This window comes from Malurus melanocephalus, unplaced genomic scaffold (genome assembly GCF_030028575.1).
Source record: "Malurus melanocephalus ecotype Western Australia unplaced genomic scaffold, MMel_1.1 scaffold_322, whole genome shotgun sequence".
NCBI lineage: Eukaryota > Metazoa > Chordata > Aves > Passeriformes > Maluridae > Malurus > Malurus melanocephalus.
This window is the reverse complement of record NW_026623554.1, coordinates 515,220-530,394: the sequence shown is the minus strand read 5'-3', so window position 1 is coordinate 530,394 and position 15,175 is coordinate 515,220. Positions and strand designations below refer to the sequence as shown.

The window sequence follows — 15,175 nt, the reverse complement described above, 5'->3', positions numbered from 1 at the left end:
AGTTTATTGCAATCTCCATAAGCTGCCACTAGCAGCAGCAATGTGGAAGTTCAGGGTTTTCTTTAGTTGTAACAGAGCAAAAACCAGAGGATCATTGCTGGGTTGTGCTACTGGTGAGTGCGGTGTCGCTCTAAGAATCAGTTCAATTGAACTGTGTCAATSCCTCAGCAAGCAGCAGAGAAGTGCACTGTGGTAGTGAAATCATGCAGCAGATGTTGTTTTCATTCACTTAAACAAACTGCAATGCCTTTGTGATCTGTGATATCACAGTTGCTTTTCAGTTGGAGTTTTGGTGGCTGTTAAGTTCTTCTGAGGCCCAAGTTTTATAATCCTGCAAGGCTCCTCATAATATATTCTTCTGCACAATGCCTAACATCAGCACAGTAGTGAAATGCTGAAATTCTCACGTCTATCCCGGTTAATTTTTTATGACCTTTTTTTCCCCTCTGTTCTGGGCTGTGGAGAAATATTGTAAAGCAATTTCCGTTTCTTAAACGCACTTCCTTCCAAGCTCTTCTGTGCTGATTTCAACTTGACTTCTGTATTTTTTTTTCTACAATTGTCTCAAGCATTTCCTCARAAAGTTTTCCTCTGCCAGCCTTTGGGCCACCATTTGTTTTGAGAGYGGGGTTGATTTGTATATGGGTTTCAATTATTTTGTATCTTATTTAGTAAGGCTTCTGCCCCAATTCCTGCCACCCACCTTATGAACTGTTATTGTGTAGGTACTATTTTAATTTATATTTATAGCAAAAGCTAGTGTTTAATGTTTGAACCTTCAATGTATCTTATATCTCCTCCTTTATTTGATTTAGATAGTGAGATACATAAGATACAGATTTTGAGCTTACTCTCTTTGTGGAGAAGAAGCTTCATTTTCCCTCCAAATAAATAGTTTTTGCCAAGGTTTGTGGATGGATAGGTGGTTGCCAATTTTTTCCGTTCTATTTTTCAAGCAAGAGCAAGGGGGTTGTCTTGAAATGACAATTGTACGGTGACTAAGGAATGCAGCTGGAGTTAGAAGTTGTAGACTAGGAGTGACAGTGTTTGGGTCTTGTGTTACTGAACTAATTGRCAACTGTTGAAAGTTATTGCTGTAGGTTATATTAACTGGAAAAGATTATGAAGATTTTAGAGAAACTAAGTACCTACCTAAAAAAGATAAAATTAGGTATTTAGGAGTGAAGAATGATGACTCTGGGTCATATCTGGGATCAGTTACCTTTCATCACATGTTTCAGGTAGCCTTAGGATTTTGCATTTAAGACAGCCCTGAAAAAAAACCCAAACAAACCAAAATATAGTTGCAGAAGGAAATTTTTATTRATACTGCTGATAAGAGAGTATATGTCACCAATTAGTATTGGAGTGGTTGCTGCATGTCTGAATCAGGCTGCGGTTGCTGACCAGTTTCATTATCTTCATGTGTYCCTCCACATTTGTCACGTAGTATCTCACCTTTAATTTCCTGGCATCCAAGTAGGGCAAAAGAATGGCATGAATCATTAGTTGGACAGGCTTGAATTGTTCTGGACACCCAGGGAAAATCCATATTGATAGTAAGATGAGGAAGAAAGCGGGAGGATTTGGATACTGAAGATGGGCTACACACGCTAAAGCTACCAATACCTGGACAGGAGCAGTGGCACACACTGTTCTCTGCTGTTCACCATCCAGTGAGCGTATCGGGCTCCCCTAAGGCTCATCTCTCCTATGTCACTGCATAATGCCTGGAAGAGTCCTACCAGAGCCTCTGGGCTGATACCCACAGCTTCCATACCTCAAGTTGGTTTTGCCATTTATAGTGGGGACTGACGGGTGTGGGTTGGATGTACTTAGTAGCTCAAAGCTGTCAGCTGCTAAAAGCTGTGCTTTCTGCTCTGGACAGACCCTTAGAGCAGCCAGGATGTTGACACCAGCAAAAAGAAGAATGGCTGGAAGGAGTTAAGAATGATAAAAATTAAGTGGGTGATCACTGTAATATCATAGCGGTCACTGCTTAGTTTTATCAGGGGCTGAACAGTAATCTTCTCCATATCAGTTATTTCCTTCCAGTCTGACATCATCAACCTGCCTTAAAATAACATTTAAATACGTTTTATTTTGTTTTCCAGTRAGGGATATAAAAGAAGCAAATCTGCCCTTCAGCAATAAGCTTATTGCAYGTAATATTCTGCCTTTACATCATCTCAGCCTAATCTCTTTAGACTTTGATTGCATTTTCSAGATGTAAGCACTTGCTTTTAGCGAGCTTTCTAGATTGGTATTTCAAATGATCTGCCTATGTCAACTGTTTTTACTTTAAATTTGCTTTCAAAATCCTTCCAGGTGTACTTCAAAGTAATTGGTRTGCTTGCTATCATCTTATATTCATGTTTATTAGGGAAATTATGCTTTCTTTTCCGTGTTGTTTCCCATACCCTAGGAAAGCAATATTAAAATATGACAGAATGGCATATCAGCTGGCTGTAATGCAAGTTTATTCCTTGTAGTCCTGTTAATTGTGAATATCTTGGATTGAGATATAAGGTGTCCTGTAAAGAACGTGTGTACTATCATATTTGTCTAAGCTGCTTCCTGCAGTCTCAACAAAATGACCACAAATAGATTCTAGCATCCTTATTATTGCATTCTTAAATACTGGTATTTTTCATGTAAGGGTATGTTTTCAGAATGCAAAAACCATTTATTAATGTTCCACAATGCCCTGCACTTGTGACAGCCATTGGTGTGATAAACATAGAGCTACAGTAAGATAATTGGCTTCAAAAGGCAGGAACATGGCTTTTAATTTAGGTTTTGTAGATATCTTTATTCTGGCCTATCACTTCAGAATATTTTCATTGAAATTGCTTTCATAATTATCTGTTAAACTTCACAGCTGGTCCTCCACATTTTTAATCTGCCATTTTAATACTCTTCTGGGGAAGAGCAGTTCATGCTGATCTCAGACTTCACTCATGRAAGGCTTTGAGACAGATCCCTCTGAAAAAATTAGCAGTCACTCTTCCTCAAAAAAAAAAAAAAACCCATCAATACAACTTCTGGGTCTTTAGACACTTTTCCTTCATTTGTGATAGCCTTTAAGTGGTAACAAAAACACTGTTTCTGGAAAGTACCCAGCTCTTGCTGTGACATGCTTTCTGCTTTGAAACTTCCCTTAGGAGAAGTGGTGTGGTGAGCTCATTGATTTGTGTTGGGGCAGCTAAGGATGGTCAAGTGGCCAGAAGAACACTTTGGTGTTTTAAAGTCCTGGCTTTAGTTTTGTGCAGGTTTCTTTGTGACTCAGGCACCCCCATCCAGCCTGTCCTCYTCCTGCAAGGATGTTGAGAGTAAGTACACGGAAGACTGGGATTGCTTAGACCCTGCAGTAAAGGAGACTAAATAGATTACCAATGTGTTTTAGATTTGAGGGGAAAGAGCAAAAATTTCTTTGGCTGGCCCAGCAATTAATTTATCATCTAAATTTAAATTTGCTCTATAGACACCAATGTTGTATTTCTGGGATTGCAAAAGTATCTTCAAGGGCGTTGGTTTCTTATGAAGAAACAAGTGGAGCTTTAAAATGCGAATTTGTGTAGTATTAGCTTTCACTCATTTATTTTTAGTATAATTTACATAAGAAGCAAGGTCAGTGTTAGTTTAGTCTTCTGTTAGGTTGTAGTTTTCGAGTGTCTTTACTATATAGTAGCAAAGCAGTTTGCAGAGATGACCGTAAGGGAAAGGATGACTTAATTGTAATCCAGGGCAGTTCAGAAGCAGTTTATAATAAGGGCTTTTGTGGGACATGCATACCAAAGAGGCTTGTGCATAAAAAAATACACCCACACTTACAGGTTTGAACTGAGCTTACGTGTGCACGTTTTGTTAGTCAGCAGTGTCGAGAACTTTCTCTTCTAAATACCWTTTGATTGTTTTGAAGAATGCAAACGTAACATGAAATAGTGTAATCTGACTAAAACCATATCAAAAAATATTAGCTGGATGGTACGATGAATGCCAAGGGAGTGAATTCTGCAGCTGGAATATAAAGTGTGTAAAACCATAAATCAGGATATATCACTTGTCACAGCATGTTGGAACCACTTATAAATGTGCACTGGAAATAAAAATCAAATTGTGTTGTTAATTTTTTTTCCTAAAATTACCCCATTACTCCTCCYCAATCCAGTATATCACTGAAATGGTTTACCTCTTTAGAAGGGTATCAGCTTCTGCATCTGAAAAATGGGGGCCCAGCAAGGGAGAAGTATCCTAGAACATCTGGAAGTGCTGCTCTGCATGCTGACTTTAAACACTGAAATCTTTCAGCTGGCCACCAGCTCTGCAGCAGCAATGTTGCCTTCAGTTTCTTTGGACTTATCCCAGCACTTGGATTTACTGGAAGCAGCTCTGCTACTGCTGGGGCTGAGACACGTGCAGCTGGAACGCAGTGTGCTCACACCAGTGGTATGCATCTGAGTTGGTGCTGGCCTTGGGAAGGAGCCTGTATTCCTGCCTTGTTTGCCACCYTCCTTTACTCACGGTGGATTGTTTTCTTTATGTGTCTTGCAGTGTGTTGTCCGTTCTGTTTGAAACTTTTCCAGGATTCATGGCTGCTTTAGGGAAATGTTGCTGCTGCAAAAGCATGATTTCTAGATGTCCTACTGAAACATCCCTTTTCCTTGGTTCATCCTGTTAGTGCTCATCAGAATTCTCTTCTTTAGTCATGCAAATAATATTTCTTTTCTGTACTTCTCCCAAAGTACTTTGGATTCCATGTTGTTTTCTTGTAGCTTCTGCCTGGCAGAGATTCAGGTAGCTGTTCTTTCCCTTTTCAGATTTTTCTTTGCCTTAGTAGTACTCCTAGTTGTTGTATCAACTCCCTCACTCTCATTTGTGCCTTATAGTTTTTCTCATAGTAGTATGACAACATCTATACAGAGCTAGATTAATGCAGCATTCCTTTGTAACATACTTGCTTCATCRCATTTTTCTGTGCTTTTTAATCTGTCTTTTCTTTTAATGATTCCTGTGATCTATGTGAACTTGCTCTATAGATTTCTGGTGTTATTTTAAATACCGAGGGAGATCTGATAGTCTCAGTAAAAATCCATTGATTTGAATTGTTTTTTATGTATACTCATTTTTATAGTTCTTCAGGAAGCTGTCATACACAGCTTATACAGTTCAGTAGKTTTTTCAGTATTTGTTTCCTTCGAGATTTTTCCCATTTTATTACTAGAAATGTGGTGGCCAAAACAAGTTGCAGCTGAATTGCTGAAGTTGTAACTKCAATTAATGTCCCAGTAAACAAAATCAAGGCTTSCTCAGTATTTGAAAAGAAGAATTATACAARGTAAGAAATGGATCTTCTGGCTTAAAAAAAAWTWAAAAAWWAAAAWTWAAAAAATGGGAGTGTGGCGTGTTTGTTTTTAAGTCAGCATTGGTCCTATGTTCCAGCCTGGAGTAACACTGTGTTGTATTTCACTGAGTGACAGGAAGTTTATATTGATCCTTCGTGCACTTAGCAAGTAGGGAGTCCAGTAATTACATATTGGCAGAATTCCTGTTGGGGTGACTTGGTTTTCTCCCCTTGAGGTCCTTCTGAAATATCAAATGGAAACAGGAGTTTTCATTTCCTGACACTCTGAAGTGCAGTTATTGTAGACTTTGAAGTGGAAGATATTAAAAGTGGCTGGTGGAAGAGAAAATCTAATTGCTGCTCTGCCCTCCTGGTGATAAGCCRTAAGTGAAAACAGCATGAGATTGAAGTTTGTGGCCAAACCAGGTGATTCTGTAAGGTTGGTTCTTCTGAATAATCATTAAATGCTCTTATTTTCAAACATCAGTGATACAATTCTCGTCTCTGGCTTGGTTATTATTGGCTGATAATATGTAGCATGTATTGTATAGAAACTTGTTGGGTCTTACTTGAATTCCTCAGGTGACACTGTGAATACTGTGGTAGGTGATCTATGAGTAGTTGGATCTTAGCAAAAACTCCCATATTAGATTTTAATCAGTTTCTTTTACTTACGAGAAACTACTCTAGATTCCTCCTTAGTCTTTAAGGTGTTACACTACCTACTCCTCCTGTTCATAACTAATTTCCAAATATCTTTTTTATCTTTCATTGTGGCGTGTTATCTGGTGCTGCTGTGCCCCAGGACTCACCTGTCCTTCACTGTTAATTGCCTCTGTGTGTTTATCTTTGATTTCACATCCATGGAGATCCTTCCAAGAGAAACTCATTTTCTTTAAAAGAGAGCATACCTAATGGTAGATGATTGTGCTCTCAAATGTGCTGGAATTGCATTGCTTTGCAATTTCCTTAACTGTGGTAACTAATAATGAGCTGTAGTTTGCACCAGAACTGCATGAGATGATTCCAGAAATAAAAGCCATGAAATAGAATTCCTTATATCTGAAAGCAGCTGGAAGGATGAATCAAGTTCTACATGATGCTGTCTGACAGGCTTTGTTTTTTTATAATTATTTTTAATTTCTTCCTGCAGTGATGGGAAAAGATAAAGCTACATGATCCAGGAATCAACTATGCAGAGCACCATGATATCCAGGCAATGAAATGGATGTTTTCAGCCTCAAAACCTTKTTTGTTTGTTTGTGGATTTTACTTAAAGGGGTACTTTGGCTCTATTACAACATAGGAAAGTGGCTGCTATTTTCTGAAATATATACCTTTCTCCTGTTTCACAGTGAGATGCAAAAATCTGTAATAAAAAATCTTACTGTAATGAATGTTGTGTTTGTTACTCCTGATATTTTAAATGAGCTGTTTATGTATAGTCAGGTTTTTAAATTGCAGACATTTTCTTCTTTACTTTCTGAGGGTAATTTTTATTTCTATTGATTTTGAGACTCTTGTAGAAATTGTAAGAGAGTGAAAATTCTTTGTTTGAGAGAGAGTGAAAGAACATTTTAAAATTTGAAAAGTTCCTTGTGGCTGGTCAATCTTGCAGTTATTCTATAAAAACATAGGAAAAGGCATCTCTTAACACAGGGTAGATCACACTGATCACCTTGTCAGAAGATGAACATGCTAATTTTTGTTTCTTTTTTATGATAGCACTTTTTCTCCCTCCTCGAAAACAGCATMTTTATTCTAACTCCCAGCATTGTTCCTGATGTTTTTGCATCCTGTTTCTTATTCCTTTACGATCACGTTCTTTTACAACTTATTTACAACTTTATTTTTTCTTCCTCTTTTGACTCTTCGTCCAAATTTATTATAGCAGTTAATTTCTAGTGTGGAATTAATTACATCTTTGGAAAAATGGAAACTTTATGAAAGGTACTTCAAATTTGTGTCCTTCCCAACTGTGTGTACCATGTCCCTACAACAGTATGCTGTGTATTGTGCCTGGGTTTGCCTGGAGATATTAKTTCCCCTTTTAGGTAATTTTTCTTTGTATTTGGGGTCAGTCTTTGTGCAGATCTTCATGTGTTAATGATAATACATGTACTTTTTAGGGCCTGARGATGACTGAATATGCATGCATTATAAAAAGACTTGTCAGGTTTTGCTGCTCTTTTTGTAGAATCGGGTGCAGATGTGGTTTAACACAYATACTGTTCTACTTCCTACAGACAGAAGCTTGTTGAAAAGATGTTTTGCATGAATTTGATTTTTTTCTGGTACCTGTGGTGTTCTCTCAATGAATAAAACATTACTTTGAAACAATGGTTTGCATTAAAACAGTCTTGAAAGGCTTCTATAAAAATTTGTGCAGTCAGCCACATTATTATGATTAGACATTATTTTAGCCCTGTATCTGGTACCATGTGTAATCTTTGTGGACGTGGTCTGGTCTAGTACTATGATAATCTACCCCATCATGTAATCTCATTGTGAAGCTTCCTGAGTTCCACCCTGAAAGCAGGTTCATCATGCTGCTCATTGTTGGGAAGCAGTTGTAAATATTTCCTCTTTAATGGGAAGCTTTCCTCTTTATTCTAGCCTGCATTTATTTAGGGTTAGTTTAAATCTATTTAGTTTTTTGTCATTATTATCCTTCAGTTCAAACAGCTCCCTTTTGTCTTTGGCATTGACCCATGATGTCTTTACAGAGCACAGTCTTATTCCATCTAGCCATTGTTTTTTGTTCAGTGAGCTGAGCTGAGCAATTTTTGCCCCTTCTGAAATTGTAGGCTCCCATTCATCACTCCCATCTGAGTGGGGATTCTCTGCACTTGAGATGCTTTCTCTTTTCTTTTATCGATAACTAGAGAACAGTGTATTCTACTGTTGACTTGTGTGATGACATCACAATTTTCCCTGCCTCTATTGSAAATTAATTTAGGGCGTTTGGTGCCTACAATGATGGTTTAGGGWCAGTTACCATRYMGTCTAAATTCACTTTTCTGCCCCTTCAAATATAATAATTCTACATATGGAATAAGGATTCATATTCACATTGAGAGGTGCGTTCTTGGCTGTGATATTTAATCCTGTTCTTGTCATTTCAGTCTGCAAGTTCATTCATTTCTCCCTCAGATAATGTGGTTTTTCCTTTCTGTTGATGGACGTGTTGGAGACAAAATGCTGAGAAGCAGTCTTTGGTCACTCAAGAAAAATTAGGTCACTCCCTGGACCAGTATTCAAGGAATCTGCTATTGAAATACAAGAATGCGGTACAGAGTTAAGCCCAGGTCCATCCATATGTGTTCATCAAATTTCTGATATACTCTATTTCTCATAGGCCTAACCAATGATTTCTTCTTTAATTATTTTACATATCTTCTGCTTCATGCCTGAATTGCAATTTCTCCAGTCTCTGATTTTCCCATGGAGTTCTGCTGCATTATGTTCCTTTCAAAAAAAGGAAATGTAGTGAAGAAAGATTAGATTTTCTGACAGTTTTAACTATTTCTCCRTGTTCAACTTCCATATTTATTTCCTTCAAAGCTTGTTTCACTTCCTTGTTTGGTAATTAACTTGAGAGTTACCAGTCTGCACTTGTGTCATCTATTTCTTCTTTCTTGGTATTCTTTGCTAAGCTCTATGCATATCCCACTGCCATTTTTTATGGAATTAGTAAAAATCCCATTTAATGAATTTATAAGATATTCTGTGTGAGGATAATCCTGTAAAGACTAGATAGACTTTTATGAAATATGCATTCCTGGGGACTGTAGCTTTGCAAGAGGCCTTGCAGTTTTTGTTCTTGAAAAACTCATTTTGCTAGCAGCACACYAGAGGACTTTATTGTTCTCCTGCCCCCATTTCCCTTTTTAAAAAAATGCAGTCAACTTTCAATAAGTATGTTTGCAGATAGGCTTGCCTGATCCATGCTGCAAATGTTCTGAATAATATGGGCCAAAAAGTGCAGAGAAGGAGTGGCAGGAATGTACAGCTAGATTAGCTCTATGGTATTTCCTCTCTCAGCAAGATGGTCCCAGATTAAATGCTTGTAAATTTTCAATAATTTAACATAATTATAGCTTTACAGGAAGTGTTGAAACCTTCCCTTTCCTACAGAAGAATCTGTTTTCTGCATTCTTACACCCATCTGAAGTTTCTTATCCTACTGCAACTCTCTTCCATTGTCATGTGCCTTCCCAATTATGGATAAACATCATGGTATTTCTTTTGTCTGGCATTTTCATTTGAATTTTTGCCAGGTTTTTGACAGTTGCATAACTAAATGACCTTGAACAGTGACATTTATATAATGTCTTCTAACTTCTCTTGAAAATTGGCATAGTTGAGGACTGCTTTAGAAAGCAGAAGTTTCACTATCCAGACCGTGTAACCTTTATTCTAATTTTCAAGGCTYAATGACATGTTTGCATGATTTATGGGAGGACATGGCAATGGTCAGTGTGTCACACAACAGCATTTAGTGAATTTCTTCCAAACCTGRTCTCTGCTGAAAGTGAATCACTACCCATTGCAACACTGTGGAAATGGGGTAAAAGGGAAATGATTTCACAAAGAATTTAAACATATGAAAGGCCTTTTATATTGGTATAAACTTATATATCCTTGCAGAACCTTTTCATTTATTTCAACTGGGCTTCTTTTATATAGAGGAACTTACTGCACAGCTGACTAATAGTGAGATCTCTGGCACATCTGATTTGAYTGTTATAACTTGGTGAAATTCATGGCTGGGCAGGATACGATGTTAACATCATATGATGTTAAAGAAGATCGGATAAAAATCAGATGTGATTTTTATCTWGTGGAGAAGACTGTCTCAAAGTGAGATTTGTATCTACTTTATGAGAATATAGAAGAACTCCATTGTTCAAGGTAACTGTACACTTCTGCTACATGTGTTCTGAAGTGAAGTTTTCTATTTGAGTATGAATTTTCTTAAAAACTGCRAAGTATGGATTTTTGTTTTCAGAGGTGCTGCAATACCTTCAGGTTATATGAACATATTTTGGTAGTTTTCCCTTTTATTTAGGATGGATCTTGGCAAGTAGGACCCCTGAAAAATAGCTGCTTGAATTAGGGTTGTGATTCGGACAGGACCTGCTCRCTCTTGTGTTTTGTTCTGGAATGTGAAATGCTTCTGGGCTTTTCTGCTGAATGAGAAAGACAGAAATGGGGGAGGGAAGGATTGGTGTCTCCATAGCCTCATAAATTGTATATTTCATTGGGATATTTGCAGAGTAGATTTCAGTTTTATATATACGTTTAACTGATGGTGTGTGAAAGTGCGCAGTTTATTTTATATAAGCCTTTTTAACAGATTCGCTCATTTTCCCAAGTGGTATGRCATTTACTTCCCATAAAATAACCTCTATTCTTGAAATTATGATTTGTGGTTAAGATAAAAAGCTGAATCTGCATCTCTTCTGCTGAGAGATGCACCATTTCCTTTTGTTTCACTTTACAGGATTTCATTGCCCTTTTGCTTAGGTCAGYGCAGTTTGGAAAAAAAAMCAAAACAAATCTAAATCACTGTACAAGACCTGGGCACTTGGCTTTTATTGCTTTCTCTGGTCTCTGCAGCACATGTCCTTTCTTTGCATTGTGTAGAATGTAGGATAGAGTTAYAGAAAGGTTTGGTTTGGAAGGGGYCTTCAAGACCATCTASTTCCACRCCTCTTTCTGTGGACAGGGGCACCTGCCAGGGATGGAGAGCAGTGGTGTCTGGCTGAGTAGCTTTTTGGCTGAAAACTGTTGAACCTGTCTCTAACGAATGAATGTAATTTTGTTACATTTCGTTTAAGTGCATAGTACCCAATTCTAAATCTCTGCTTTGTGTTTTTGTCCTACAGGGAACACAGTGAGTAACCTGATTTTCATTCTACCTCCAATCTATGGTGCGATTCAGACCTATAAAGATGGCCTTGAAAAACGGTATTTAGCTGCATATTTGTGTCTTACAGGTATGTGTAAAACTTAATAYGCTCTTTCATTATAAAGAGAGCTCAGATATACAATGAAAAATATATTTAGATATTAATAAATCAGGTAGTCAAATCCAAATACTATGTGTATGAAAAGTAGACCTAATTYGTTATACTTGTTAATGTTTACACAAAATTTCTATTTATTGGAGGGACRTGAAATTAGAATTCACTAAATAACTCCATCAGATTTTGAGGTGATCCTTTTCTAGCTTTGGATCTTGCTCAGTGCATCTTAGCTTGCTCTGTACTTTTCCCATGATTTACAGAAGGTGTCTTGTCTTGTGTGTTCTATGTATAAACAGTTTCACACTAAATTAATATTTCTGTGACATTTGTRTGGAAGAGTAATGTAAGAAGTGGCCAAGATGTAGAGGGAACTGGAAAGGCATTCTTTCATGACTTTGAATTTGTTTTCAGTTCCTCTTTGGCATATATCACTCAACAGCYTAACTGCCATCGTATCTGCGAAGTATTGCAAGGATGGAAGAACAACATGATATTCGTGTTTAGACTCGAACGGAAGTCTGTATATTCTAAAACAGCAAAATTCAGAAAAGAACCAACTTCCTTTGAAATGTTAATTGTATGACTAGAAGTCATGTTCCTTGTGAGAAAAGGCATTTGAAAATGGTTCAGATTTGGCAGTTGGGTGTTGAACTAGATTTCACAGGATTTCTGTGTTTCCAGGTTTTCTGTGTTTGCTATAGCTCCTGTCTGTGGAGATCTTTCCTAGTCTTTGGAGTGGCAAGGGTTTARTAAATATTACTTTTAAGGTTGGCAGATGATGTATTTAGGCAGACACTGTTGAAAAACACATATCCTTATGCTAAAAGTATCCTTGATGCCAGTTAAACTGTAACATACATAAGGTGCCACTTCACGTTGCACTTTCAGTTATATCAGCTTTGCTGATTTATGTGAAAGGTAGGCAGCAACAATGTACTGTTTTGCATACTAACTAGCATTACTAGTTACATTACATACTACCTATCTAATTAGCCATTTGTAGGCTTTCTRTAATTTCAAGTAGTTATTAATTTTTGTCTCAGTATGAAACAGAGAGAATTCTTAAAGGTCAGGGTTTACTTCTAAGAAGAGAGGGTAAGAAACGGTGTGTAAATGTTTGMTGAAGCTGACTTTGAATGTTCTTGAATCAAGGTGTCCTATACAGCCATTCTTTTTAAACTAAGAAAAAATCCCTCTTAAATTAAAACTCGGTTTGAGACTGTCTTTACCATGATTTGTGGCTRCATCTGTCAGTGACACTTTGTGGTGGCCAAAGTCTGCCAGTATCTGACCAGAATGTCAGACTATCACACCAGATGGGCATTTCTCATATCCCACTTAATGTTTAAAATATTTTTAAAATAAAAGTGTTACCTGTCACTGATCACAGTAAATACCTTGGACTTCAGTTTTGTCCTCTTTGTGGTGTTGCTGAAGGGGAGCTGAGCCTGCATTTTGMCAAGCAGTGCTGGAAGGCAGTCCTGAGTTATASCTAGGCCCTGCTCATCTGTGACTGGGTTGGCTTTGATTCCTGTCTGAAGTGATAAATGCTACAGTGGCTTGATTTTTATCTCATATGTTGGAACATAACATTAAAGGTTTCTACCAAAAGCATTTCCCTTCTGCTTTGTGTCTGCTTCAGTATTCGTAACCYTGTTTTACAGCAGTTGAAAAATGTAAAGGAATGTACAAGACTCTATTGTTTCTCAGTGAAAAACAGGAACAGGACAATTTGGAATCACAAAGCTCTTAACATTTGCTCTACTACAGAATAAAAGCAGTGAATGAGAGCATAAAAACAATTTTAAATATGGTTGAAATGTGTCAGGAACGTTGGCATTCTCTCTGTGCATGTGACTGAATGAGAAGCATACTGAAGTGGAGCTAGAGTAAGTGTACARAAATTTCTTTGTGTATGAAAGTACCAGACAAAATTTTTTCCATTGCACAAATTTTATTTATTAATAGGTTTCACTCTATTTGTTTAATTTGTAACAAATAAGCATAGACTTAATCTGTAAAGGGATAATGAATTTAACACAAACTTAGGATTTCACTTGAGGCGGCATGCATCATTAAAGACCATATAGCAGAGCTTCTGACTAAGGGTTTTGTCAAAGTAGAAATTCTTTAACAATTCTGCTGTAAAGATGGGCGTGGAAGGGAGGGCACTTTAGTAAGGTTTTAACAATTTTGAATASTTACTGAGATTTTACAAGATACTAAAAGACAGCTGTCAAAGCCAATGTTAAAATTAAATCTGTTGGCATTTGAGAAGATAAGAGGTGTTGTTTCTAGACATTATTTTGATCCAAATCAGCTGTTTCCTTTGCATTCKTTCAGACAGTTAATTGATTGTCAGTTCCTTTGTGTTTTACTGTGCTATGTTCAGTGCTTGACTTTTATACCCACAGTTTCTTTGCTTGACATTTATTTCGTTTTTGAAGCAAATGCATTTTGAATTATGGAAGCACTGTTTCTTTCACATACATASTAAGATCTTGGCAGGACAAGAAGGGGTATTTCTACATAATTGTTCAAATAAATTTCTTATTCACACTGTTGCCAAGACTGAGTTACACTTTTCAACAAGGCCTTTGAGATACAACACACTGTTCTTAGCCTTTTTTTCTACTGCCTTTCAGCACAAAGTGCATGTTCTCAATTAACTCAGCAGGAACTCAATATGAGTTTTAAGCTGTAGAGAACCATTTAATCAACCTATAAATTATGGAGAATAATCTTAAGCAATTACTTTAGCATGTTGCATCACCTGAAGTAGGTGGAAGACTATCAGACTGTTACTTTCTCAAGGAATAAGCAGTTGGCTTTGAGTGGTTCCTTATGATGCTGGGGTATTTTGTTGGGTTCTACCATATGTTGCTTCCTCATGCATCCTGGGGAACTGATTCCGAAATGGTTCTTATTCTAGAAGGGTCTTGATTTTAAAAAGCTGGTGTGTGTGTGTATATATAAAAAAGTGTAACTTCTGGACCTAAGGAAATAAGAAAGCACTCARTGGAGTAACATTTGTTAGATACTTCACTTGAAATTTGGAAGGATTGTTCTGATTTGTATTTCTYTGGCTCCTTAATAGGGCACAGTCATTCAAACAGTGCCAAAGTGGAAAAAAAAAAATTATACAAAAATTTTTCTACGTTAGGCATAGCCACAGGAGCTCTTAAGCAACTTACTAAATTTAATTTCCAGTGAAACTCTGCGGCTGTGAAAGTAGTTGTTAGAACCTCTTCAGTCAAAGTTAATTCCCTTCCTCTTACCTAACACCTGTGGAGAAGCTCCCAGGGCTGTGCTGTTGTTGGTGAATCAGCTGTGGCTGGGAACATTCCTGAGTGCAGAAACCAAGCAGTGTGGAATAACCCATGTCTGTTCATCCCAGCCTCCAAAACAAGGTGACAGCATACAAATCCCCTACTGAGCACGRGCCTCAGACTCTTCCAGCTGCTGGGCTGTGCATGGAAGCTGCTTGGCAAAGGTGTTCATTGGAACATGCCTCATTCATACCCCGGACTGTTCCAGCAACTCACCAGTGCAGATACTTGTGTTGCAATGTCTGGGAATATTACCAGCCAAGCTGGAATTTACTTGTAGAGCTGTACCTCTGGAGAAGCTACAGTCTCTCCTGTCTCTTAAGCTGTGGAGGAAAACCATTCCAACACAAAATAATCCATTAAAAATAGTTTCATTCTACTTTTTCATCTTGTTTCATTTTTTTAATGCTGCAGAATGTTGTTGTTTGTCTTCAGTTCTATCATTGTAAAAAAAAAAAAAAAAAAAAAAA

General features: G+C 37.4%; 1 protein-coding gene across 2 annotated transcripts in view; it reads left to right on the top strand.

The window, feature by feature from the left end:
• Positions 1-15,175, top strand: part of ACER3 (alkaline ceramidase 3) — a 50,959-nt gene that overhangs the window by 8,467 nt on the left and 27,317 nt on the right. For both annotated transcript variants that reach the window (XM_057377740.1, XM_057377739.1), the window contains exon 2: positions 11,236-11,346. In XM_057377740.1, the coding sequence (XP_057233723.1) occupies positions 11,236-11,346 (111 nt within the window). The remainder of the gene's footprint in view (positions 1-11,235; positions 11,347-15,175) is intronic.